The sequence below is a fragment of the Ursus maritimus genome, unplaced genomic scaffold (genome assembly GCF_017311325.1).
Source record: "Ursus maritimus isolate PB19 unplaced genomic scaffold, ASM1731132v1 scaffold_12, whole genome shotgun sequence".
Lineage (NCBI taxonomy): Eukaryota > Metazoa > Chordata > Mammalia > Carnivora > Ursidae > Ursus > Ursus maritimus.
The window spans coordinates 12,177,331-12,203,843 of NW_024423564.1; the positions used below are offsets into that span (position 1 = coordinate 12,177,331).

General features: G+C 53.3%; 2 protein-coding genes across 3 annotated transcripts in view; one reads left to right on the plus strand and one right to left on the minus strand.

Moving 5' to 3' along the window:
* Nucleotides 1-1,347: 1,347 nt before the first annotated feature.
* INKA2 (inka box actin regulator 2) lies at nucleotides 1,348-15,303 on the plus strand. Its single transcript, XM_040626901.1, has 2 exons — nucleotides 1,348-1,493; nucleotides 11,903-15,303. Exons 1-2 carry the CDS (start codon nucleotides 1,458-1,460, stop codon nucleotides 12,728-12,730), a joined length of 864 nt encoding a protein of 287 aa, XP_040482835.1. The 5' UTR covers nucleotides 1,348-1,457; the 3' UTR covers nucleotides 12,731-15,303.
* A 10,228-nt stretch (nucleotides 15,304-25,531) lies between these two features.
* The window catches only part of RAP1A (RAP1A, member of RAS oncogene family), a 74,342-nt gene continuing 73,360 nt past the window's right edge, over nucleotides 25,532-26,513 (minus strand). For both annotated transcript variants that reach the window (XM_040626902.1, XM_040626903.1), the window contains exon 8: nucleotides 25,532-26,220. The gene's annotated coding sequence lies outside the window, so the exon portion shown is untranslated. The remainder of the gene's footprint in view (nucleotides 26,221-26,513) is intronic.

Consider the following 26,513-nt stretch of genomic DNA (forward strand, 5'->3'; position numbering starts at 1 on the left):
CTTCATTTCTGAAGATGTTCATTTTATCCTCCCCGCCTCTCCCCACCACCCTCAGTAGTAAGCGGGAGTGGCACTCTTCGCGGACAAGGGTGGGAATGACCGCCACGCCTGCGTTCTCTGCCCCTTCTCCCGCGTCTGCACGGTTCTGTCACAGAGACCCCAAATTCTGCCTGGGGCAAACTTTCTCCCGTTAATCATCTTGAAATAACACGTCGCTAATTACCCTAATCGCTCTGGGGTCCTGCAACACCGCCCCCCGTGGGTCCGGGCAGGTGGCGCGGCGCCTGGGCACCGGGAGGGACCCGCAATCTGGCGGTGAGCGGAGGCCGGCGTGGCGGGTCCAGAGCTCCGCGGGGAGGGGAGCCCGGCCGGCTTGCGGCCCCTCTCAGGTCCACCTGCCCCAGCTCCCGCTCGGGCTGGCTCGGGCCGTGTCCTTTGAACAGAATCCGAGCAACTTCGAGGCCCCTTTCCTTGAGCAAGAGTTAGGATAACTGACACTGGTGGAGTACTGGGGAAGAGAGGGGCTATTCCTCCACTCCCTGCCCACCCTATCGAAAGCAGCCCCCAACCCATGGTCCAGTTTCCTGTTTTCGCGAAGAAGCACTACCTGGGATGACCGCGTTTGTTTATGGTAACCTGTCTCATCCCTCCCCTTCCCCTCCCCCATGCACGCTCTTGAGAGCAGAGACCTTGCCTGTCCTAATTCAGTATCCCCAGACTTACACCCTTGCGGGGACTACGGCAGAGCCTCTGCTACGGTTATGTGTTAAATAAGTGAATGGACCGAGCAGGGGCTCCTCGGCTCCACCGGTGAGGAGTGGGCTGAGGGGACCCTACACTAGGAGGCGAGGTCGACCCAAACTTCCAGACTTCCAGCACACTTGCGGAGTTCAAAAGAGCTGCTGATTGGCTGCTTGGGTGGAGGATGTTCATTTTCTGATCGGAGTTTGGGAACCAGGGTTGAAAGAAACTAAGGCACTCGGCCTCTGAGACCGCTACCCAGTGCCTGCCCGTAAGACAGTGCTCTCTCTTCATGACCAAACGGGGATCACGTGCTCTGTTGGGGGACGTCGGTACAGTCTGGCGTCACGATACCCCCCGCCGCTCCTGCGAGGACCAGGTGTCCCCCGGCCAGCCCCCTGTCGCCCCTGCCCCAGCCCTGTGCCACCGCCGGGTCCCCTCGCCGCAGTCCAGCCCGCGCCCCCGGTGCGCCCGCCTCATTGGCTGAAGGCATCCCCCCTGAATTCTCATAGGCTGTCCCACTTTTCCTCCGCCCCCCGCACGGACCGCGCGCCGCGAGAGCCAGGGAAGCTGCTCTAAGTCAGGGCCTGGGAGCCGTAGCTCGGCTCTGCGCGGCGAGAGGCACGGAGCGCGGGGGCCGGGCCGCTGTTCCCACCCGGGGACGCTCTTGCCAAGCCGAGCCCGGCAAATGGGCGCACGAGGAAGGGAGCAGGGAAATGGACTGCTATTTGCGCCGCCTCAAACAGGAGCTGGTAAGAGCGGAGCGGGCGCCAGGGGCCCGGAGGACTGCTCCGCCCCGACGGTACCTGGCCCCCGCCGCGGGCCCGGGAGCCGGGAGTGAGCGGGTGGAGGAAGGCCAGAGAGGAGGGGACGGGCCGGCAGAGGGCAGGGCCTGTCCCGAGGGAAAGGGCCGCGAGGAAACTTGGAGCCAAGATTTGTGTGAGCGAGACAGACCCGAGCAAGGGACGGAGACCGAGCAACCCAAACCCAGACTGAAATGCGCCCAGAGAAGGCGCGGGAGACACGGGGGGCACCCTCGCAGACGGACGGCTGCTGGGACCGCTCGGGGCGCCGCGGAGCGCGCCGGGCAGGAAGGGTGCGGGGAGCAGGGCCGGGCACGCGGGCGGGAGGGCAGCCGGGGACCGCGGGCTCTCGGGGAGCTGGCACCGCCTGGGGCCCCCAGCCCCGCCGGGCTTGGCAGAGCTGGTGCGGCTGCGGGGGCAGGCCGGGCCGGCTGTCTGCCCGGGCTTGTCTGCCAGCAGGGAGGGGGGCTGGCAGCTGGAAGGGCGGGGGAGGGCCCCGCGCCGAAGGAGGGGCGCCGCCTGGCAGATCGTGAGCGGAGCTGCGGGGGCCCGGCCAGATGTCTGGGCTGGGCGCGGGGAGTGCGGAGGGAGCTTGCGGAGGCCAGGAGTACAGGGGTCGGAAGAAGCTCCGTCTGGGACCCGGGCGTCACCCAAGTGGGGGGAGGGGTGCCCCCAAAGCTCTGTTAGGCTGATTCTCACCGACTTCATATACCACCCCTCCTGCACACATGTCCCTGTCACCTTTCTCGGTCCTGCAATCACCCGAATTCACACAGATATGCACGCCCCCCCACCTTGGCCCCCAGGCCCACCTTTCTCTCAATCCGACTCCCTCCCGTGCCTTTGCCTCTTTTTGTTCCTTTTGGTTTCTCTTGCAGTGGACCTCTCCTCGGTCTCACTTTTCTCCCCTCTTCTTTCTTCCTACTTCCCAGAGCCAGGGGCACCCAGGATCTCGACAGCAGACCTGGATCCATGGCTCTCCAGATTCCATGACAGCCTCTCCCGCTCCTGCAAACTCTGCACCCCCCACCCCTCCAAACTTGGCAACTGTATCTGGGGCCAGTTTGGGGGGGCGGGGCAGCTTGCAGAGCAGGTGTTCTCACTGATGCTTCCTGGTCAAGGCTCACAGGCACTCTTCCTGTCTGTTCCATTCAGCGTCTGCCTTCTCAGGTCAATGGTCGCTTCTCTGGGACTTCCTCTTCAAGCCCTTTTTGTGGTGACACTCAGATGGGAGAGTTGCCCAGAGAAATGCTGCTTAGGTGAGGGACAGAGGAATCTCCACCGTGTCCCTTCCCACGCTCGCTTTCCCGTGCTTCCCATGTCAGTTTGGGATGGTCAGCCCCAGCCCACGCATACACAATTCTGACTCTTCCCATTCATTTGTCCAATACCAGAAAGGTCAAGGTCATCACAGATAATGTCTGAAGTCCAAAGCCCATGCTGAAGAAAGAATCTAATAGAGTCCTCTTTTTCTGCTTGGAATCTGGGACCACACCACCCACCTCAGGATCTGCCTTAATAGAGGGTTTGTGGGTGTTCCTGGCATAGGCTTGAATTTTAAAATCCCACTGATTTGCATTTTTTATAACACCCTAGGTGGGAGGGGGTGAGGGGAGGAAGACAGTCTGCGGATGCCAGGAGAATAAAAAAGGCAAATAGAAATCTGCACTGAACTGAGCTCCAGGTCTTGATTTGCACCCTCTCCTGCCAAGGACTTGAGCCCCAGTCCCGGGAGGAGGAAGGGGAGAGGCTGAAGTCACTGAGCTCCCCATTAGCTTTCATTTGGCCCTTTGTCTGAGCAGCTCCAGCCTTTGACTGTCTTGGAGAGGAAGCCAAATGCCTGGCCTGGGGCCCAGAATGACACTCAGATGGGAGAGCTCTGCACCCTCCCCCTCCCCCACCCCCACGGTGCCTTGCCTCCTCCCCCCACCCCCGTGCCAGGCAGCCCAGAAATGAGACAGAGCAGATGACAGGAAGAGGTATTAGAGTCTCCTTCGCTCCCCAACACTTCAGCCCAGTGCTTAGGTAGCTGAACCACGTCTCAGTGCCTCAGTTTTCCCAATGGGAACAAAGAAGAAAGTAGAGCTGAGTTAGCCCAGGCTCAGCCCTTTGGGGATTGACTTCAGTGCAGCTTGGTTGTGACTAGGATAGGAAGAGTTCGTTTGTTTATACCCCAGGTCTGCAATGGGGCGGGAAAGGCATACGGTCTTCTTATGTCCTGAGCTCGTGAGGGTGGGGGCAGGCGGTGGGCCTTGTGTGTTTTTCCCAGGCAGAACCTTCCCTGCCACGGAGGAGGACAGTGTGTTGCCTGGCTAAGTTAGTATGTGCTCAGGAATGGCACTCATGTAACACTAGTCAAGTTCTACATTCATTTCTGCCACCAAATCCCTTCGAGAAGCATGTGTCCTACAGACACTGGGTTAACGCTGGAAGAGGTAACATTAACAGGTCGTGAAATTATTTTTGTCAAGGCTGTTCTGTGTCCCCCTCCTGCATCCTGGCCCTGTCCTTGGCCCAGAAAATCTAGACAAGAAGAGTGTGTTCCTGAAAACCAAAGTGGCAGAATTTCTCAATCTCTCGGAGCAGAAAATTTGCACTGTAACAAGGGAGCCCTGCGGGGAGGCTAAGGGTTTGGGGATCCTGGCGCAACTAGGTTGATGTCTAGAGGACTGGCCCTTTCCCCTTGCCTGGAAGGGGACAGGGATCCATTTCAGGGATGAGATGCGGCAGGAGAGTCGCAGCAGCTGACACGCTTCTTCATTAGGATGAGCGGGTCAGGGCTGTCACAGCTCAGCAGGGAACATATCTCTCTCCCCTCCAGCCACCGGAGAGGGGCCCTGCATGAACACAAGGCCTTGGGACCAGCTGTTCTTACACTCTGCTCCCTTGAGGACTTCCAACAAATGGGGTAGACACAGGAACACAGAGAAAGCAGATGTAAGATGCTCACAGGGTGTTCCCCATGAGTCAATATCAGTATAGAGCAAATAGAGTGTGTAAAGGCTGAGTGATACGGGCTCGGGCAGTCCAGCCAGGCCAGGAAGGCTTCCTGGAGGTGGGGGAGGTTGATGGAGACCAGCTCCTGGAGTGCCGGTCCTAGCTAAGGCATGCTGAAGCAGCAGAGGGACTTCTCTGGGGCTGGAGAAGGTCCTTCTAGGACAACTTGGTATTCCTAGAAGGCATTTATTTAGCTACCAGTGGCTACAAGTTCAGGAGGTTCTTGTGGAGGAGGACCAGGGCCTAAAGGCAAGATAAGGACAAAAGAAGGTGATAGAAGAGATAGAGTAGGAACAGCCTTCAGCTCTTGGGACCAAAGAGCAAATTTCCTGAGGCAGAAAAAGCTTTTGCCAAGGATCTCCTAACCTAGCCTCCTTTGATGTTTAGAGCAAGGGTGAAGAATGGGGTAGGGTCAATGAGGAAGGAGTGTGGACCGTGAGACTTGGGGGCAAGCCAGCTCGACCTCAAACCCTGGCTCTATGTGACCCAGGCAGGCTACTTAACCCTCCTGTGCCTTGGTTTTCTCATCTGTAAAACAAGTTTTTAAATTTTTTTAAATCTTTTTTTTTAAGATTTTTGTCTATTTACTTGAGAGAGAGAGAAAAAGCATGAGCGGGAGGAGGGGCAGAGGGAGAAGTCGGCTGTCTGCTAGCAGGGAGCCCAACATGGGGGCTCGATCCCAGGACCCTGAGATCATGACCTGAGCCCAAGGCAGACACTTAACTGACTGAGCCACCCAGGTGACCCTAGAGCAGGGTTTTTAAATACCTACTTTATACAGCTGCTGTGAAGATCAAATGGTAGCTGTCTGTCTTTAGTACGTAACACAGTGTCCATTGTGTCGTGGGCACCCGGCGAACTCCTGACAGATCGATCAGGCTGGTGTGTGTGAGTCACTCATTCACAGGACACATTAACTGAGTTTATCCGGTGTTTAAAGCCCCTGACCAGACACTAGCACTGTGGTTACAAATACAAACAGACACAGATCTCGCCTTTGGGGAACCCGCAGTTCAATAGGGAAGGTAATAATAATAACATTTACTGATGTGAACACTGATGGATATGCCAGGCATATCGTGGATTATGTCATTTAATTGCCAAAGCAACTCGTAGAAGTTGTACTTCCAATATTCTGATTCTATAAATGAGACTTGGGGAGGTCAAGTGACTTGGCCAAGGTCATAGAGCTGGTAAGTGGCAGAGCGAGGCTTCAAACGCAGCCGGATTGACTGCAGAACTCACACGCTTAACCAGTGTGTGTAGGTGTACGTCCAGGGCAGAAGTAGAGGCTGCGTGCTACACAGAGGCACAAGTGCCGTGCCCTGAGAAGGGAGGAATTCTCTCCAGCCAGGGGATCAGGGAAGATTTCGTGGAGAGGAAAGTCCCTTGAGCTTGACCTTGAGGGATCAGCAGGGAGGTGACGAGGAGAAAAACAGCATTCCAGGCAGATACGAAGCAACAGGAGCCAAGGGCACCGAGATGGAAATAGAGGGGTTGTTCGAAGACTATTGCAGCTTGGTCAGGATATAGGGTATCTGCCGAGGACTAGTGAGCAACAGGGCTGAACGAGTTGTTGAAAGCAGCCAGTGGGGGCCTTGAATGCCGAGCTACAGAGCCTGCCCTTCTCCATGTGCATTGCTAGAAACAGGATGAGAGACGCGCCCTGGGATCTAGGAAGTGCGTGGAGGGGAGGAGGGAGGAAACTGAGGCAGGAGGATGAGTTAGGTGGTTATCACAGAGCCCACGCAAGAGAGTAGTAGGAAGGCCTGAACCAGAAAGAAGAGAAGGAAGGTAACTCCTGGAGGTCCCAATTGGACCACCTGCAGTGGAGAGGAGCTAAAGCTGGCCAGGGGGGGCAGGCTCCCTGCGGGGCAGGCTTGGGCCCCTCTCTGCATGCGTCTACCTCTTGCCTGAGCCCATGGCCCCCCGGGGTTGATGGTTCAGTCGAAAGTGGGCTCATCCATTTCACACTTCCTTCTTTCTTTACCCTCCGCCCTCCTCCAGCTCTTGGCACAGTTTCTTCTTTACCTTCCTGTTGCGAGTTCCAGCCAAGAGCAGGGGACTGTGAAGGTCCCTATTCACTGGACTGGAGAATGGGCCACTTGGCAAAAGCGGGGCTTTTCCCATTTCTGGCCCCTAACCTCCTTGTAGCTTCCAGAGGGGCTGAAAGGAACTGTGTGGGGGTCTTGTGAGTCATGGGGGTGGGGGGAGCGAGGCAGGGCACGCCGCCAGGTCCACGGGCAAAGCCAGAGCCTGTGTCAAAGGATTCTGGCTGAGCTGGGAGAGGGCGTGAGATGGACGGACGGAAGGCACAGCTGTGGGATCAATTGGGGGCCTAGGAGAGGGCTTGGGAAGGTTGCCGAGGATGCTGGTGTCACTTTCCCATCGCCAAGCCTCCTATACCACAAAGGCCCAGCGAGTGCCAAGGGGGTCGGTGCCGTTGTTGGGCAGCCGACCCCACACCAGCCCTGGAGGGCACAGCGCTGCGGGGCCAGCACGGTGGGTCTTCTTTCTAGAGGCATCTTCCCCTTCAGCTGCAGACAGACGGTCCTCCTCCCTTCTTCAGATGATTCAGTGAAGAGGCGCCGTCAGTGGAAAGCAACTGAATTGGGTCTTGGAGTCCCTCCAAACTTCATGCTCTTCCTCCCCATAGGATGATAATTGTGCTTTGCGTGTCGCATTGACTCTCCTGGTTTCTTCTCACAACAACCCCGTGGGGCTGAGAAGCCACGTCGTGATGACACGGGAAGCCCACTGGCCTGGAGCAAGAGGGCCGGGCTTGGGGTCCCCGTCCTCCCACGAATACGCCGTGGACCCCAGGCGATAGATCCCCCTTTGCACTGGAGGCGCTCGGGATGACATTACGCGATCCTCAGATGAAAAACTTGTAGTTTTAGATAGTTACCCTCTGTTTATGGCAAGTATATGCATTTCATATAAGTTCCTACAGAAATATGTTTATTTATACAAACGGATTTACGTGCAACGTTAAGTAGGAGACGTGGTCGTACGTGGAGATGGAGAAAATCATGAAGGCGGTCTGGGGAAGGATGTCGAGGAAGAAAACGAACATCTCAGACCCCGTTTCTTGCTCCACACAGTGGGGTCCCCAGCCTGCCAGAGTAAGCAGGGGGGATCTGACAAGGCCAGACGTTAATGCTGATCACTTGACGGCCAGAATCCTCTGAGTTAGGCAGCTAGGACTCCCGGGCGGGGTGCCCAGGCGCCGTCCAGCTCTCACACACGGAGGTCTGAACTGCAGGGGGACATGAAGGAAACTTTTAGAATGCAACATTTAGAGGCCTAGGAGGTGCCGGGAGGTAGGAAATGGCTGGTGGGGGCAGGGGTGCTTGCAAGGAGGGTGGTGAGACCATCCTGGTCTTTCTCAGCAAGGGGTCCCACACCCGTCCCTGCCATGTGCTGTTAGGGGGGGTATGTCCGATGGTGGAGCAGGTCCTCTCTGGCTTGTTGTGCAGGTCAGTGACTAGGGGTGGACAGAGGGAGGGGGCTGTTAGAGCCACTCCCACTCAGACTAATCAGAACCAACTAGACCCTCTTAGGGCCTTTCCAACTGGCCCCTGTGGGCAAGCTGGGTATGATTCGGTCCCTGTCCTGAGGAAGGACCTGAGGCTCTGGCTCTGGGAGGCCAAGAGGAACTCAGCCCCCTACAGTCTGGAGACTGGGATTTAGTGGCAATAATTTCTAGTTGGGGATCTTCTCTGATTTGGCCCCTCTCCTTTGCTCCCACCCGACACTGCTCCCTCTTGGGTTCCCGAGGCAAGAGAAAGCCTGGGATCTGAGAAGGTCCCACGCCCCAGATGAAGACAGCAGCTTGCCCTCTCACTCTTGCTCCCGGGGTGACATCATTCCCCTTGGGGCTGGGAAAGGCAGCTCGCTCTCAGGCAGGACCCAGCCGATGCTCCTGCCTCCCCACCTCCCACACTTCCTTCTCTCTGGGCTTCCCTCTCACAGCTGCCTTCTGCCCTCGGCATCAGCACCGTGACTGGCCAACCAAGCCGGCCGGAGAATGGGCAAGAGGATGCGGGGCTTCCCTTTCCTTCCCCGGCTCTTCCTCTGTGGGGGGCAGGGGTGGGACAGAAGGGACAGGACAAAAGACGTGTTTCTCTTTGATCGGACCGGGGAGATGAATGGAGTCCTATCATTATATGTGCTGAGGTCTACTGAGGAAGCAGTGTTCTGGAAGTTCTTAGGAAGTCTTATGGTAACTGCCAGAAGTCACCTCCGGGCCATGCATAAACACTCATGACCTCACCTCATCTGGCCAGAGCTGTACAAGGCAGAGACTCTTGTCCCACGTGGAAGAACAGAGAAACTGAAAAACAATTTAAATAACCTGCCCCGGTCATACAGCTACTACTATGTGGCCGAGCTGGGATTTGAACCCTGTGCCATCCGTCTCTAAAACCCAAGACCTTAACCAACGCAGAATATCATTTTCCACAGAGGTATGAGTTCACCTCCTGTTTACTTAATGGGGCCTCTGTTTTATGGACAGCCCTGAATTCATACATACCCACACATTCATTCTCACTGGAAAACCGTACAAAATGTCAGCATTATTTCTTCAGGATTTTTCCATACTGGAAGAGATTGAATGGGGTCATTTCATTCCTCCCACCGCCTCTGACCTGGACTGTGTTCAGCCTTCTGGAAGGAAGCCTGCAAGCTCAGACTCCTTGCCCGTTGGTGAAATGAAGCCCTGACCCGTGTCCCTGATTTTCTCTCCGTGGAGTGTGTTACTGCCTGAGGGCAACACGTCCGGAGAGATGACTTGGGGCATTCAGGGGTACTCAATACGTTTTCTGGGCATGTGGCAGGGGCAAGGGGCTAGCTGGGTTCTGGAGAGACATAACAATGAGGAGATCTCAGACCCTGCCCTTGACGGTAGACGCTCAATGAATGTTTCATTAACATCTGAGCCTTTAAACGCGTGGGGGTGCCGGGGCGGGTAGGTGAGGAGTGCTCCAGGGAAGGGCATTTGAGGTGTGTCACCGAAGAGGTTCTGACAGCAGAATGCCATACGCATATGGGGACAGAGACACGCTTCCCGGTGACATGATCACAGGAGCGTGCTGGGAAGACTGATCTGGTGGCTGGAAGGCCTTCCAGGAGGCTTCTGCATTCCAGGAGATAGAAAAGCAGATGTGCGACATCTGGGGACAGGCACAGGGGTGCAGGGTGGAAAAGCCAAAAGTGACTCTGAGGGCCGGGTTGGGGTGATGAGGAAAGGGGTATGAGGGAGGGGGCAGGAAAAGGGAAGTCAGAGAAGCAGGGTACAGTCAGAGAGACCCTGAGGAGTTTGGTTTGAGGCTTAGGGTCTCCTCTGACTCTGCCCTGGGTCTTCCCAGCTGCGACCGGGCTGCCTCCAAAAGGAGGAGAGGTCAGGAGGCTGGAAGCCAAAGAGGTCAGAGCAAGGGGCCATCAGCAAGTGCAGCCGCCTCCCAGGCTCAGTCTCTTGCTGCTGTAGCTGCTTGCCAGGGCGATCTGGCAAATTCCAGGGTTGCCAACACCGCCCCCCCCTGCCCCCGGACCCCCCCCCCGACCACCACACTCAGCAAAGGCCTCCTTGCCTCCAGGGACAGTTAGTCTGGGCATTAGTGCTGCTGGCTCAGGAGGGCCCGGTCTGATCCCTCGCCCGCGCCAGGGTTCGGGTGGGCAGGGGAGGGTTTGACCCAAAGCCGAAGAGGGTCAGCTGCCAGGGCAGCCCTGAGCACCTCTGCGCCTCCCCTCCCAGCCCCTCCAGCTCTCCACCCTGTGAGCTTAGTGCCGTGCCTTAGGACAAGGCTGGGAGGTAAGATGATCCCAGCGGGTCTCTGGGGGGCTTAAGAAACAGATGGTCCCCTCACACGAGGTTTGCTGTTGGTAACATGAGCAGATCTGGGGAGGGAGCTGGCGGGACCAAGGCAGCCTGGACTGTGAATGTTATCAGACCAAGCGTCCCCTGCCCAGTCTCCAAACTCGGCTCTCACCCAAGTCAGCCTCTCAGCCCCTTCCAGCTGGCACCTGGGACCCGGGCCTTAGACACCCACAAAGGGACTGGGGAGCTGGCCTCCAGTGTCCCCGCTCTTGGCCCGAGCCGTGGAGCCAATTGGGCTGAGAAGGCAGGAGGAGCACGGGCACCAAGTCCAAGAGCAGCTGAAGGAGGACAGGTGTTTGGAAGGCAGAGAAGGGTGGGAAGAACTTCTGGAGACAGGAGTTTCCTGCTCTCCATCTCTCTCTGCTGACTGGCCAGACATGCACAGCAGTGAAAGGAAGCCCCCGGCCTACCCTTTCTCTTTGGGAATCTGAGCTCCTTGTCTTACCCTTGTTTTACCCACCCTTCTCCACTGCCCCAGGGAGGACAACATAGCCTCAAGCCCAGCTCCACTGCCCCGCCATCTTGAAGCAGGAAGTGCCTGGTAGTTAGGGCCATAGCATTTAGAGGGAGGTGTCCTGTGTTTGAGTCCCAGCAATGTGAGCTGTGTGCGTGACCTTAGGCAGGTTACTTCACCCCCACCAGGATTAACACATTAAAATGAGAACGATAACAGCTACCTCATAGGGTTTATACAAAGATCCTAAGAGCTGATGGGCACAGAACACTTAGCTCGATTCCTATTACATAGTAAACGCTCACAAACTGTCATGGCCGTCATCATCGTCATCATCTCGGGGAGGCTCGGGAAGAAGAGGGCACAGCACAAGACAAGGACAAGGACGGCCACCACAACTTCACGCACCCTCGAACCGGTCTCAGCGTCACCTCTTATGTCCAGGTGACCTTGAGCAAGTTCCTCGCGGGCCTCCTCTCCTTCATCTGTAAACTGGCAACAAGACTAGTCACTACCTCCTAGACCGGTTGGTGACTTTAAAGATAGATCAGTTGGGGGCGCCTGGGTGGCTCAGTCGGTGAAGCGTCTGCCTTCGGCTCAGGTCATGAGCCCAGGGTCCTGGGATCGAGTCCCTGCGTCGGGCTCCCTGCTCAGCAGGGAGTCTGCTTCTCCCTCTCCCTCTCTCTCTGTGCTCTCCCTCTCAAGTAAGTAAGTAAATAAATAAATAAATAATCTTTAAAAAGAAAGGTTGACATATGTGTATACATCTTCGCATATATGTAGCTGAGGACAGCACCCGCCTTAGCGTGTTAGCCGCCGTTCACGTTTCTGTTATCCAGCCATAGCGGCATTAAGATTCCTCCTCTCCCAGCTCCGCTCTGCGTGGAGGTGGGGTCAGTGGCCGGCCGGAGAGACCCTGGAGGTGTGTGTGTGGGCAGTGGGGGTCTAGGTTTAGGGCCAGTGAGGGGCAGCGCTTCGCCCAGCCCCCCACGGCTCACTGGCCTGCGCTTTCCCTCTCGCCTGCAGATGTCCATGAAGGAAGTGGGTGATGGCTTGCAGGATCAGATGAACTGCATGATGGGCGCGCTGCAAGAACTGAAGCTCCTGCAGGTGCAGACGGCATTGGAACAGCTGGAGATCTCTGGAGGGAGTCCGGCCCCGGGCTGCCCGGAAAGCCCCCGCACACAGCCCGAGCCCCCTCGATGGGAGGGTGCCAGAGGTCCTGCCAGGCCTGCAGCCTGCTTCCCCTCCAGCCAACCATCTCTTGGCGCCAAGTTTCCGTCCCATAGGAGTGTCTGTGGGCGGGATCTGGCCCCCCTGCCCAGGGCCCAGCTACCAGAGCACCCAAGCGGTGCCCAGCAGGGGCCAGAGCTGGGGGAGCCCGAGGACTGGACCTCTACACTGATGTCCAGGGGCCGGAACCGACAGCCTCTGGTGCTAGGCGACAACGTTTTTGCGGACCTGGTGGGCAACTGGCTAGACTTGCCAGAACTGGAGAAGGGTGGGGAGAAGGGGGAGGCGGGGGAGCCCAAAGGGGAGAGGGGCCAGCCCCGGGAGCTGGGCCGCAGGTTTGCCCTCACAGCAAACATCTTCAGGAAGTTCTTGCGCAGTGTGCGGCCTGACCGAGACAGGCTGCTGAAGGAGAAGCCAGGCTGGGTCACCCCCACGGTGTCCGAGCCCAGAGCCGCCCGCTCCCACAAGGTCAAGAAGAGGAGCCATTCCAAGGGCTCTGGACATTTCCCCTTCGCAGGCACTGCAGAGCCCAGAAGGGGGGAAAGTCCTTCCACAAGCTGCCCCAAGGCCCTGGAACCCTCACCTTCTGGCTTTGATATTAACACAGCTGTTTGGGTCTGAGTCCTCGAGACAGAAAGTTGACTGAACCCAAGAGGTCCAGGTCCCAGTGCTGGGCCCTGGGAAGGATGGGGTGTGGGCGCTCTGGCTTTCAAAAGCCCGACTGCGAGTTCCTTTCCTCCAGAAAGGAGGGAGAAGCAGGAAGAGTGTCTGGAGCGGGGCGGACCGGTGTGTGGTTGAGCGAGGCTGCGGTGGGGGATGGCTGGCAGGGAGGTGACGGCTCCTGGACTGAAAGAGAGACATTGAGAGAGTGGTGGTCACTTTGGGGCTGCAGGTGACAATGAGGGGCAGGGAGAGGAGACCAGGCGATCCTGACATTCTGTCAGGGCCCCCAAAGACCTCAGTTGAACACTATGGATTAGGGCACTGGGGTCTCAGGGTCCCCCAAAGAGGCCCCCAATAAAGACCTTTTCTCTCGTGTCCCCAACCTGATAACCGCTGGCTTCCCTGGCAAAGCACTACTCCAGCCCCAGGCATGGAAACCCCAGCCCTCCTGGGATTGGGATTAGCCCCACTTCCCACCCCCAGTCCCTGTTGCCTTTAAGATTTCAGCGCATACCGGGGCCTGAGAAATGGGCCCAATAAGGAGTGTACCCATAGGAGTACTTGAGACAGCCCTATGTCTTTTCAAAAGCACAGGAGAGATATTTGTATAGCACTTTAAATGTTGGAAAGCCTTTTCATACCCATTATCTCCTTCTGAGTAAGCAAGTGGGGCAGTTTTTATCCCCATTCCCCGGGTGAGGACGCCAGCCTAGATACGCCACCTGCGGGCAGGAGGCGGACCAGGGCAGGGCCGGCCGGAAGGGCAGCTGCTGGGCCCTAGGGTCATATGCGCCCCTTCCCCGGCACCCCGCCTCCAGCTCCGAACCCGCACCCAGGACACAAGCGCAGGCGCGCGTCCCCCCAGCGAGGCGAAGGTGCGCCCATTCGAAGCGCGCCCTCATTTTTAGATTCTCAGCCTCACCCCGCGGCCTCTATCTCTTCTGGGCGCGGAGGCCCGTCCGGCCGGACCAGACCGGCGGCGGGCGGCGGGGAAGGGGAAGGGACGGGCCGCAGCTCCGCTGCGATCGCGCGGCGCCTGGAGCTTTCCTGGAGCCGCGCACGTGGCCCTCGGCGCCCCCGGGGAGCTGCCGGCCCACCCGCCCCCAGGGAACGCCCTGCCGGCTGGGCGAAGACAATGAGGGTCCCTGTGCGGCCCGGGCTCCGCCCTGCAGGCTCTCCCCATCTCCTCCCCTCGCCCCTCCCGGCTGAGCTCCCCTCCGCCTGATGGGGGGTGACAGCTGCAATTAGAGGCAGGCCGCCTTCCCGCCCTCCAAGCATTAACAGCAAATTGGAGGAGAAAAATAACCAGAGGGGCTCTGCCTGCATCCTGGACCCCTGGAGACCAGGATGGGGGAGGGAGGAGGCTTACACGCCCCAGCTGCAGTTCGGGCCAGGGAGGGTCACTCTCAGACCCCCACTCGGTCACATAGGAGACGTTTAGTTCTTGGTGGCGGAAGCTACAAGACGTTAGGTGCTAATTTTATTTATTTTCTCGAGTGCTCGCTCTTTGCCAGGCAGGGTGCACAACCATGCCTTTCAGACTTGAGAATGACCCTATGAAGTACTGTCCTCCCCAGTAAATCCATGGAGGCTCTTAGGGGATCACAGAGGCTGCCCCCAATCAGGCTTCTAGCTAATGGAAGAATCAGGATCAGAAACAGGATTGTCTGGCTGCAAAACGGCCTTTTCTACTCTCCTCGGAGTTTGCCAGGCGAGCCAGCCCTTTCTGCAGGAGCAAGGCCCCTGCTCTTGTCCTTTCTGCCTCCCCAGGGAACTGGGATAGTTCAGTGCTGGGTGAAGGCCCATTGGCTGTGGCTGCCTTGTTGGGAGTGCTGCGGTGTGCATGTGTTCAAAGTGTGTGTGTGTGTGTGTGTGTGTGCAAAGGTTCCTCCCACTGGGCGGTGGTGAAGTCACCAAGCGCTCAATCCGGAATGATTCTACAGGAAACCAAGTCCCTCTTGGCCATTCGTCTGTGACTCATCGGTTTTGTGGACCGGTCATTGCAATCCAGACCAACTGAACAAAACTTTATGGAACACCTCCCGGTGCCAGGCACTGCGACAGGGACTAAAAACAGCAAGGAAAAGGACCTGGTTCCTGGCTCAAGGGGTTCAGCGAGAAGAAGCAACTTCTAACCCATCGGTTAGCCAGAAGGGAGCCAAGGGAATGAAAACTCATTTGAACTCAGGCCAGAACAAAACAATGAGGAGTGACATTTGCCACCAACAGAACTCAACAGGGGTTGGGCACTGCCATCTTTGCGTTCTCATTTCCTTCTCACCCCGCTCTGGAAGTGGCTGCTGATACTCTTACTTTACATGGAGGCGCTCCGAGAAGTCAAGCAACTTGCCCAAGTCACAGCGGCAAAGCTGGGATTGAAATGGTCCCCGATAGACTTCCAGCCTTGTGCTTTTCACGCTATTCCGCAAAGGGTCCATTTCTGCTCCAAAAGCCAAGTCAAGAGGAACAACAACAAAACCTGTCCTCCCCATATTATCCATGCATGGATAATAAATGGAATGCGCACTGTCCGGTGGGGGAATTTTGCCCCAGTCTTGACTGGGCTGGTGTAATGCCCTCATCACTAGGTCATGCTTTGCTAATGAAAGACTATGGCCAATTCATTTACACACACACACCACCACCACCACCACCACCACTAGCTTTTCCTTTTCCTTCTTTTTCTGGGCTTTTGTTGTGACAGGATGGAGACTGTATTTCACGGAAGCTGAGGGGAGAGGTGAATGGGAATGCCTGGGGCCTAAGCGATGCTGGAAAGTGTAGGGGTGGAGATCAGCGGGATGAGGGGGAGGTAGTGGAAGTAAGCAGAGGGAAATTGACAGCTTAATTCTGCCCCTGGGGCTCATTTTATGGTTAATTAGGACATGCAAATAAGCTGGAAGCTCATTTAATACTCCCCCTGGCGTGGAGCCCCGCCTCACACCTGGCCCACTTCCCTGGCAGGTAGAGGGGCCCCCTGATTGGCCCAGGCATCCGCTCAGGCCCCCACCTGCTTCTCTGTGGCTCTGTGGCCGGGAGTGTGTCCCTAGATGTTCCCCGACCACAGCGGGAGCTAGAAGAGTCCTTGCCGGGCCTGCCTGGTTTCCCTCCTTCCTTTCTCTTTCCAACCCTTCAGGGCTGGGACCCCTCTTTCCCAGAGGGCCCCCCCTCCAGAAGCACTTCCCCTGCACCCACCCCTCAGGTGGAGGTCTGAACCCAAACTTGCCCAGAGGAATAGAGACCTGGTTCCGCTCTGTCCCCAAGACATCCTCCTTGCTCCCCGTCGGGGAGGGGGCACCCCATTTTTCCCAAGTCACACCATTTCCTACAGGGCCTCCATAAAAGCAAAAGCACAGCTGTGACTTCAGGTAGCAGGGGCCGGTCTCCAGCTTTCAATGCACCTCAAGTCACCACCCCCCGTTCCCCACCCAGAGCAGTTAAGGCACTTCTGCCAGTAACACGGAATGAGCACTGGATTTGGAGTCCAACAGGATATGAGACCCATTTCTGTCCCTGTCAGCTTGAGTATGTCGCTTGACTTCTCTGAGCCTCATTTTTCTGGTCTATGACACGGGGATAATGCAGGGTTGCTGGAGATTTAAAGGACTTAATGCACACAGTCTAGAACACAGCAGAAGCTCTCTACTGGACCACCTGACCTTGTTCAGGCACTAACCATGTGAACCAGAGCTAAACCACTAGAAACAAAACAAAACAAAACAAAACAAAAACAACAACAAAAACTTTCTTTGGGGCTTGGTTTCCTCTTCTGTTAAAAAAATGAACACTGGCCCTATTATCTCACCAGATTGTAGCAAGGATCAGAGAAGACAATAGGTTAGAGAAACATTGTCTTCTCTACAATGTTTTTGTACATTGTAAAAATATAATCCAGGTGGGCTGTTATTTGCCAAATGGCCAACACACTTTCTCATAGAGGATGACCTGGAGAGGGCAGCAGGGGGGCTGAGCTCAGTGCTTGAGGACCCCAGTGCCTGAGGATGCGCTCTAGGGAGCACTGCCACCCCTCTGTCCCTCCCAGTCCCTCTGTCCCCAGCTGTCCCTCACACAGGCCCTCACATTCCTGGCAAGGGCTGGAGAGTTGAATGAGCCAAGTTCTGAAGGCTTTGAGCAGAGTCCAGCCCCTGATCTGCTCTCTGCTCTTTAAGGCCTTGGGCCCTAGAGTCCCTGCCAAGCTCCACACTTCACCCCTACCATCACCCCAGTCACCCTGGGGACGAATGGCCTAAAGGTGCTGGCGGCTGTCCTGCTAGGATCCACCCCCCCCCAATGGGGCTGGAGGTGCCCTGAAACCCTCTCTCACAGGAGGTTCCAGGGCTCAGGACAGTGCAGATGGAGGAAGGGCCTGGTAGATCCAGGGGACAGGGCAAGATAAGGACCTCAGACTGCAGTCACCCCCTTGGTACTTTTTTTTTTTTTAATTTGTATTTATTTTTCAACCAAGCTTAACACCCAACGTGGGGCTTGAACGGAGGACCCTGAGATCCAGAGCCGCGTGGTCTACTGACTGAGCCAGTCAGGCGTCCCAGACAGCAGTCACCCCTTGGTACTAGTATTAGGATGTCCCTGCCTCCCTCTTGCCTCCTCCACCCAATCCTTAAAACAAAGAGGATGAGGACTCTCCCAGACTCACTCTGACTCTGGTAAAGGACTTCGAACCTGCTCCCCTCCCTGCGCCCTTCAATCAGTCCGGACATGCCCTCTGCCCGCCGCCTCCAAGCTCCAGATGTTCACCCCCAAATTCTGCCACGTGCACACAGGGGGTCACAGCGAAGTCAGCCTTGCCTGAAACATCCCAGAGTCCACATTCTGTCCCCTCCTGAGCCCTCCTCTTTCCTCCTCCCCTTCTAGCCCCCCCCCCCCAGGAATCTTCGTGTTTCTGGTCAGAGAGGCCTCTGAGGAACACTAGGGCAGGGAGCCCTTCTGGGGGTGCCGACCCCTCAACACAGTGCTTGGGGGAGGCAAACTCGGACAGGGGACTGTGAGACTTGCAGTTTCTGGCGCTCCTTGGCGGGGCCCTGGGTGCAAGAGGGAGCAGATCTCCGGCTCCTCCGTATGCTAAGGGCTCAGGCCACAGCTGCCGCACTCCCTGGCTTCCAGGCCACAGAACCCATTCTCTCCAGATCTGCCCCTCTGGGCATGGCGCATGAGATGACCGCCCCATTCCAGGGACCTAGGAGTCACTGCCAAAAATCACCTCTGGCATGCTCGGCACCCCCACACTCCCCCGCCCGTGACCCAGCCCTGGGCTGTCCTCCCTGGCTGCTCCCTGCCCTCTCCAGTCCCAGAAAGAAGGCCCCTAGCTGCCTCCAACTGGTTAAGGAGGGGGGTTCAGACCCAGCAGAGGCCCCCAACTGAGGCTGCTGGCTGGCTCTCTGGGGCACTGCTTGTGGGGGGGAGGGGGTCTCCCTCCAAGGGAAGAGTCGGCTTTTGTCTTGTTTCTGGCTCTGCTGTCACCCCACCTTTCCCTTTCCTGCCAGTGCCTCTCCCTTAGCCCTCTTCCTCACCTCGGCTGCAGGGAAATGCTGCCCACAGGCGGGGAGCACAGGGGAGGGGAAGGAAATGTCCTCAAGGTACTGTGACTTACCCTCACCTGGCCTCGCTTTCCTAGGTGTCTGGGCCCAGCCCTGCCCAGTCGGACCCTGAGGAACTTGCTTCTTTTTCCTTCAGGGAGGTGTGTTACTGAGTGCTCCATGTGTGGGCTCTTGGCCTCTAGGTCTTTCCATAGGCTGTTCTCGGAGACTCCAGGTTCCCCAAGGCCTGAGACTGGCTTTTCACTCAGCTTTCCTTGCGGTTTAAAGGGCACCTCCTCTGTGAAGCCCTCCCCAGGTGCCTCACCTGTGCCTGTATACCCCCACCCTCGCCCCCGCAGGACCTGCTTTTAATAAAATTGCTCTTGTGCACGGTCATTGTCCCTTCTAGATCGTGAGCCCCTCCGGGGTGGCAAGTGCTCATTACTCATTTCCGTATCTCCAGTATGGAGCACAGGGCAATTGGTGCCACCGTGACCGCTCGTTGTCAGGGGGAGCCCTCGGCCGAGCCCGGCTCCTGCGTCAGGAAGGCCGGGGTCCAGGCCTCCTCAGCTGCTCCCAAAGCCCACTTTCAGGACGGCTGACCCACCCCTTCCTCGCCCCGTGCCCCAGCTGTGCTGCAGTCCCCTCTGTGCCACCTGCTACTTTGGCTTCTCCACCCTCGCTTCCCAGGCCGCTTTTGTTCTCCTGCGGGCTACCTGGGGGCCTCCGTGTCATTGGGCCCTTGTGATGGCCGCCACAGCCCCTTCTCTCCCAGGCCTGCTCCGTCCCCAGTGGGTCCCCATTTCCCACCCAGAGGCATTGCTTTTACCCTAGCCTCCAAACTGTCGCCCTTTCCGCCTGTGCCCTTTCCACCAGTCTTGCCGACCTGGCTCATCTCCTTGTCCATTTTGGCAACGAGATCTGGCTCCAGACTTACTACCCAAGGAGTTTTTCCTAAACTGCCTTGCCAGGGCTCCCCACCCCTCCTGGGGACATTGAGTCTGCTAGATTCTCCTTCCCCCATTGTGATTATGGAGGGTCAGTCAGGGCGGGGCAGCGGGGAAGGAAGCCGAGAGTTGGGTGTTCGGGCTTCCCTACCTCCAGCCCTGCTACTGGCCACGCTCCAGGCATTGTCTCCGGGGGACTGAGCTGCCCACAAGGCAGCACTTGTAGTCAGTTGTATCAGGTGGTGGGAAAGGGGAGGGTACCAGGCATACTTTATTATTTTTTTTTTAAAGCAAAAAATCCCCCAAAAACAAAAAAAACCCCAGAGATTCTTCCCAATGGGCCAAGTGCAGCACCTGAAATCCCTACACGGACTCGGGCTGGGAACTTGGGCCCAGAAGGCCAGCAGGCCTGTGAGCACTCACGCCAAGCCTGCTGCTCGCACTGCCAAGCACAGGGGCGCCCCGGAGCCTGCTCGTTATCACGGGGAGCCCTGGGCCAGACGGACTTAGGCAGGTGTTAGAATCCCTGGTCTGAGGTTCCAAGCATCTGTTAAGTCCATTTATATAGCAGAAAATAAGGGGTTAGGCTCTGCATCTGAGAGTTCAAGGACCCAAAGAATTCCAAATCCCCTGGCCTTGGCTTTAGGACCCTCCTGGGGGCATGGGGATCAAATATCTTCTTTAAACTTCTCCATTAAATGTATCCCCTCCCAGGAAAGGCAGGCAGAGCCCAGTGCCTGTCCCACAATTCCATGCCCTCTTTTCCCAACTTGGGAAGCCTGCATGTTTAGCACCCCCTGAATCCCAGCGGCTCTTTCAAATTCCCCAGCCCACCCCACTGGGGACACTGGTAATGCCAGGGTCAGGGCGGACGGGGGCTACAGTGTGGCCTGTGCCTCTCCTCTCACCCACAAGGGAAGGCCTGGGTGACGGGACCTTGGTGGGAAAGCTGGCAGCTACCCAACAGGGTGAAGAAAGGACAAGAGGCCCCTTCCTAGACTTCTCCATCACTGGTGGGTGCCGAGGGAAGGGCTGGGAGGGCCGGAGGCTGCTGTCTCCCACAGTGAGCCAACAGCAGGGAGAGGAAATGCCAGAGAGGCCGTGAGAGTGGCACTCAGAGCTGCTGTGTGCCCTCAGGTGCCGGAAGGCCTAAGGGGAGCAGAATCGTGTCAGGTAGAGCGGAGCAACAGAGTTAATAAAGGAGATTTTACTCTTCACTCCTTTCTAGTATCTTTGCGTGCCAGAGTATTAATGCGGGTTCCCTTCTAAACTGAGCTTCTGTTTGCGAATGATCAAGACCACGTGACTCAGACAATCAGAGAAAGCTTCATTAGAGAAAGGGGAGGAAATGAGATGAGAAATGAAGACGGGAAAGACCGTTCGTCCGTGGGGAGTCGCCCTGGCATTTTCGTCCAGTTCCCTCGGAAATTTCCCCATCCCCACCTTCTCCAGCCCCGGGTTGAGCCGCTAGGCCCCCTTTCCCCAGCTCACCTGGCTAGACGGTCCCCTTCTCATTTCAAAGCCTGCCACAATATGGCTCCACTCTACTTCTGAGCCATCACTTCCAGTTAGTGCCAACTTCCTGCTCCCATTTTCTGCAAATGTTGACACTCTCCCCCACTCTCACCTACTGCAATTCTACCTGTACGGCCTCGTTCAAACGCCCTCCCTGAAGCATTTCGGCTCTCCCAGAACAGAAAGCATAGGTCCCTTCTACCACTTTGTGTAACACTTCTTTATGGTTCCTTTTATTAGTTCTTTGTGACCTCCCAGTTTCTACAATTCCGTACTTCGTTTCCTCCTGCAGCCATGGCTGCCCGCACTTGTATCTGGCTCAGCCCCCCTACCTACTTGTATGCTGGATTCCGTCCATGTAGCTTACTCAGTTTTCCTCCTCAGTGGGGCACTCCCTTCAGGGCGCCAACACGTGCAGTCCACACCTGATGTCTCTAGTGACGTTCATGTTCTCCTCTGCCAATCCTCTTCATCTCCTGACCTCATGATGGAGTCCCTGGACTTCTCTATCTACACGCAAAACTAGTGGTCCTATTCAGCTGTGTTCTTAAACATTCCATGTGCATCTCCCGTCCAGCTCTCTTCATCTGAACTCCAGACACCTATCCAACTGCCTATGGTGCGACTCTAGAATCTGACCCATTCCTGATACTTCACTCAAAATGGAACTCCCAAACCTGCTCCCACCGCCATCTTCACTATCTTGATTATGGGCAAACCTTGGGGGTCATCCTTGACTCCTCTTTCTCTCACACTTGAGTCAGGAAGTCCTGCTGGCTTCACTTTCTCCTAACTGGTCTCCACAGGCTGTTCTCAAATCAGCAGCCAGAGTGTCCTGATGAGAGGCTGAGTCGGCTCATGCTCTCTATACCCTTTGCTTCAGTCCCTCCTGTGGACCCCACGCAGCCACTGCTGGTACTTCAACGTGTAGGCCCACGTCCACCTCATGGCATTTGCAGACCCTTCCCAATGCACAGAAGGCCATTCTTTCCCTTAGGCAGTTGCGCGGGTTGCACATTTCAAACATTTATACAACCAGCAGCTTTAGCAAGGACAAACTTTCGACCCACCACAACATTCTCTCTGCACCCCAAAGCTCCTACCCTTTAAACTCTTCTCCATAGCACTCCTCATTGCGCGTGCGCGCACACACACATACCCGTTTTCTGTCTCCCGCCAGAGATTCCACGAGGGAAAAGACTTTGGTTTGTATTATTCACCGCTGTATCCCCCACATGCAGATCAGCACCTGGCATAGAGTAGAAGCCACTAACTATTTGTTGACAGGCCCCTAAGGATCATCTGCTTTGTCTGCCCTCCAAGAATTTTTACAGTTGAAAGTAAGCACAAGAACTTGCACATGGTTAAGCTCTACCAAAAAAAAAAAAAAAAAAAAAAAAGAAAGAAAGAAAGAAAGAAAGAAAGAAAGAAAGAAAGAAAGAAAACAACAGCTCAAAAATAAGAGTCACATCACTGCTTAAAACGGGAAGGTTTATTAAGGTTTTTCCTCAAGAGGAACAGCCAAGCCCATGCTTCTTAAGAGAAGCAATTAGCAGGAAATGTATGTCACACCTTGAGCCCAGAACCACAGGAGACTTCTTGAAAAGCCAGAGCTATATTCCCCAGTCCCCTTTTAAAGCTCTTCTTAATGTCTGCAAAACAGAATCCATGTCGCCTTCCCAGAACACAGAACTAGGCATCCAGTTCAAAGTCTCCAGCTGTTCTCAACAAGAATATTTAAGTAAGACATGGCAGTAAATAAATGGACTGTGCATTCAGCGAACCCAAGATGAAACTGCAGTTAAAAAAATTTCATATTCAATGTAAGGTCTGTACTATATTTTCAAGAATAACGTGCATTTTTTACATTTTTGGGGAAGAGAAATACTAAAAGCCTGGTGGTTGGACTACCTCAAAGCTCACATTCATTTCCCTCCCTGCACAAGATGGGCTTTTTCCAGATCCTGGACAAGTACCCAAACCACTCTGCCCTTTTAAGTTTGGAGCTGCGTTAGGCGGGGCTATTTTAATACACATTTAAGTAGCACCTTAAATAAGCACAAGACCCAAATAAACCAAAAGATTATTTTACAAGCTATTTTCTTCCTCCAAAGATCAACTTCTTCACACGCTGGTTTCACTGCACACATATAATTTATAAGAGCATATTTCAGGTCTTCTAGCATTCTACTGTGATTGCTTACCAAGGAAAATACTGAGGTAATCCTTCTGTCCCTCAGTCCTAAAAACAAAAATCAGTTACATGAACTGACAAATACATGTGTACCTAATGAGGAAAATGAGGCAAACTATTTGAACTTGGGCAGGTCCAGATAATGAAGAACGTCCCTATATAGAGAAAAATAGCTCCAGACCAGGTAACCTGTCTTAATAATGCTGGTAACAAAAGAGAGAGCAGTACCTTCCCAGAGATTCATTTTTCCCAAGTACATTCTAACTTCAAAGAAACACACTGTTTCACTGAGGGGTAAAAGGCGGTCAGTTATGATGGCAGATCAAGACGCCAAAGAGATTACCGCAAAGCTGTACGGGAAAGAGAGTAACATACCAACACCCATATTTCTCTAAACATTCCTAAGAGAACTCTGTGACCACAGTTTAATAAATTACAGCATTTTCATATCTTTGATGAATTGCTTACATATCTTTCCTGCCCAGTAGATTGGAAATTCTTGAGGAAAGGCCTTCATGCCTCTCCCTGAAGCAAACAGTGTTTATTTATATGAACAGATGGACTGAATTCATACTATTCCTTCAAGGCTTGTAGAAGTATTTAACTGGTACTGAAGCTCCCCCTGGTGGAGGATAAAATGATAGGCTGTGTATTTACTGTTCATTTTTTAAAACCACATTGGGGGCACTAGTGAGCCATGAAAGTTATTTGTGTTTTAATGGGGAAAAAATTATCAACTATGGTATCAAACTTCCTTTAAATTATATGTTACTCATCGGACCAAAGGCGTTCTACTTGAAAGAGTCACAAATACGAACGTGGTGTCAGTTCTTGGATATTTATAAGATTCATATAGATTATCCTCGAGGGCCTTTTTTCCAGCTATAAAAAATACATCAACTACATCTTACTTTTGGGCCCTCTTCCCTCTGGAACCAAGACTACAGAGTCCACAGGGACAAGACCAAAGCACATCCGTCTTCCCTTCTGACAGGCTACCCTTCCGCCTCACCCAGCAGCGGCAGTGCATCTCCCTGACTTCAGCGGGTCCTGCCCTGCAGTGATGGGTGCCGCCAGAGCACGTCTCTTCACAGTCCTATCATATCCCAAGTGGACTGTGTAAGATGTGACCAAGGAATCCAGCACTGTCATCTTTTTCTCCCATGTTCTAAAACTGAGGACAAACCAATGCTATTGGTCCAGCAGATGGTACCTTGGAAGTTATTGATTTCGTACCTATCTGGCAAATAACCACACAACCTACGTAACAGGTAATATTTAGCAATTTTTACTTACGTGTGAGATGTCTGTCTATGATTTTAAGTCCAAAGGAATGTCTGAGAGGTGAGTTTTCAAGCAGAATGGCTGTAGAGGACCTTAAAATATGCTACCTTGACCTGGACAGACTGGCCCTAATTGCTTCACTTATTTATTTTTAATTTATTGCTTTTATTAGATATTTGGCCCCTCAATCCCAGACATATGTGTAACTGGATCAGAAGTATTAGTTAACTAAATTTATTAGAAACTCAAAAGAATACAATTTCCAAAATTTTTTTTTTTTTTAACAATATTTTAACATTTTCTCAGGTTGGTCAGAGCTTACATTTGGAATCTTATTCCTAAATCTCCATTTAGTAACCGGTGGCCTGACCACATTCCTGGAAAGTCTCAGCAAGGCATGAGCACTTTCACACCTGGCTGCACCGAGCCAGTATCTAGATCCCTGAGCAGTGATGTAGACTTTCTAGGACTCGTCTCCTCCTCAGTGTTCGGGGACAAGGCACAGGGTTTTCTCAGCTTGTTTCTTTCCTTCGCCAGCACTTAACTGGCCAACAAGCTGTCTTTCTGCTCTACCTCTATGGAGAACACGTAAGTCACAGCGACACCCTAGATCCATGTCCTCATTAAGCGCCATCTTTGTAAAAACAGAAACAACTGGGAAGGAAAAGGAAAGCACCACTATGTAGCCAGCTAACAGTTTCACTTGGCGGTCTCTTCCATACTGCGACTACGATACTACTTCAGATACAGTTGAAGCAAAAGCAACTGACACGTTCTTTGTATGCTTTTTTGCTTTTTCCCACTTCTCTCAAATTCTTCCATCTATTATAAAGCAAATTTGAAGATTTTTACATAACATTTCATTGGTGGGCTTATACCCAACAAATTAACAATGACAAAAGGATTCCCTTGATGAAGTTACAAGCTGTGGAAGATTTGAAATAGTAAAGTTAACCTCTGATACAGTATTAAACTTATTTTTACATATAAAAATAATACACAGTGGGATATTTTATTCAATAGGATACAATCTTTAAGATCAAGAGAGAATATACAAAACTATTCTATGTAGTCCGATGTAGTTTGCTGTAGAGTAGGAATAAATACATCTAGAACAGAAAGTGTGAGGTCTGTTCTTAGAGAAATTACCAATTACTTAGGGGTTTAAAGCCAAGTGTTCTGTAGGTACAGGCAGAAAGGAGCTACTGTTGCATTTAAAACAATGTGGCTATTATAAAATAAAAGTCTTAAATCTATAAACAATAACAAAAACACACAAACCAAATGAAAATGTACTAAAATTTAATCATCCATAAAAGCTGTAATTTAATCTGACAGTAAAACACAAGAAGCAATATTAGAGTTGGTTTAGTATATTATATATTTTAGCTTTGAAAGCCATAGAAATCAGTTATCCCAGTTTTTTTTCCTATAAAAGACCCATTTTTTCCAAAGCATTATGCACAATTTTAATTAGAATATAATGACAGAATGATATTTCATAATTTTTAAATATAAAATGAAGTCAATGACTCAAAAAGTTATCTGCTGCAATGAGTTTGAGGGGAAATTTCATAATCTATATCATTACAGATACAAAGTATAATGGTTCAACTTTTAGTGCCTGACAGGGAGGAATCATGATAAAAAGGTCAATATGAAATCATTTGATTATAGTAGCAATATCTAACATTTGAAATGCATCCATGCTCTTTTGTATAATCATATTAGAGTCAAGTATATTTATTTTCACATCTGTTATAACTGCTATTGCAAAGGAGAAATACTATTGTCTTATCTTCCAAGAGATATACACAGAGCAATTTTTTTTTCTCCAGGGAATTTGTGCAAACCAATATAAGATTTAAATTCTTCACATAATATATAAAACAGGAGAAGCCTCTTCAGATTTAATTTTTGAAGTCTGGAATGCTGGCACTTCCCAATTAGGCAACAGTTCTTCATTCCTGTAATCTAGAACATCGAATAGATATATATTTATATATATACACACACACACATATGGTTAATCTCTTGGTGTCAGAAGATGGTAGTGAACAAGCAGATATTCAATCATATAGAAAGAAACAGATATCAGCTGTTACTAGACAACTAAATTATACTAAAACAGCTACAGTAACAGGGCTATTTTAAACTCCTTTTGAAAATATTTAAAAAATAGTTTCACAATGTGACAGTCCTGTCTGTAAAAAGGAAAACACTAATTATTTTATTTCTATCCCATTATCATCTTATTTTTATAAAAA

What these genes read in the sequence shown, in the direction of transcription:
- INKA2 (XM_040626901.1), top strand. Translation starts at nt 1,458, where the DNA reads ATGGACTGCTATTTGCGCCGCCTCAAACAGGAGCTG. An exon ending in GCCGCCTCAAACAGGAGCTG is followed by an intron (nt 1,494 to 11,902) that starts GTAAGAGCGGAG and finishes TCTCGCCTGCAG; the next exon opens with ATGTCCATGAAGGAAGTGGG.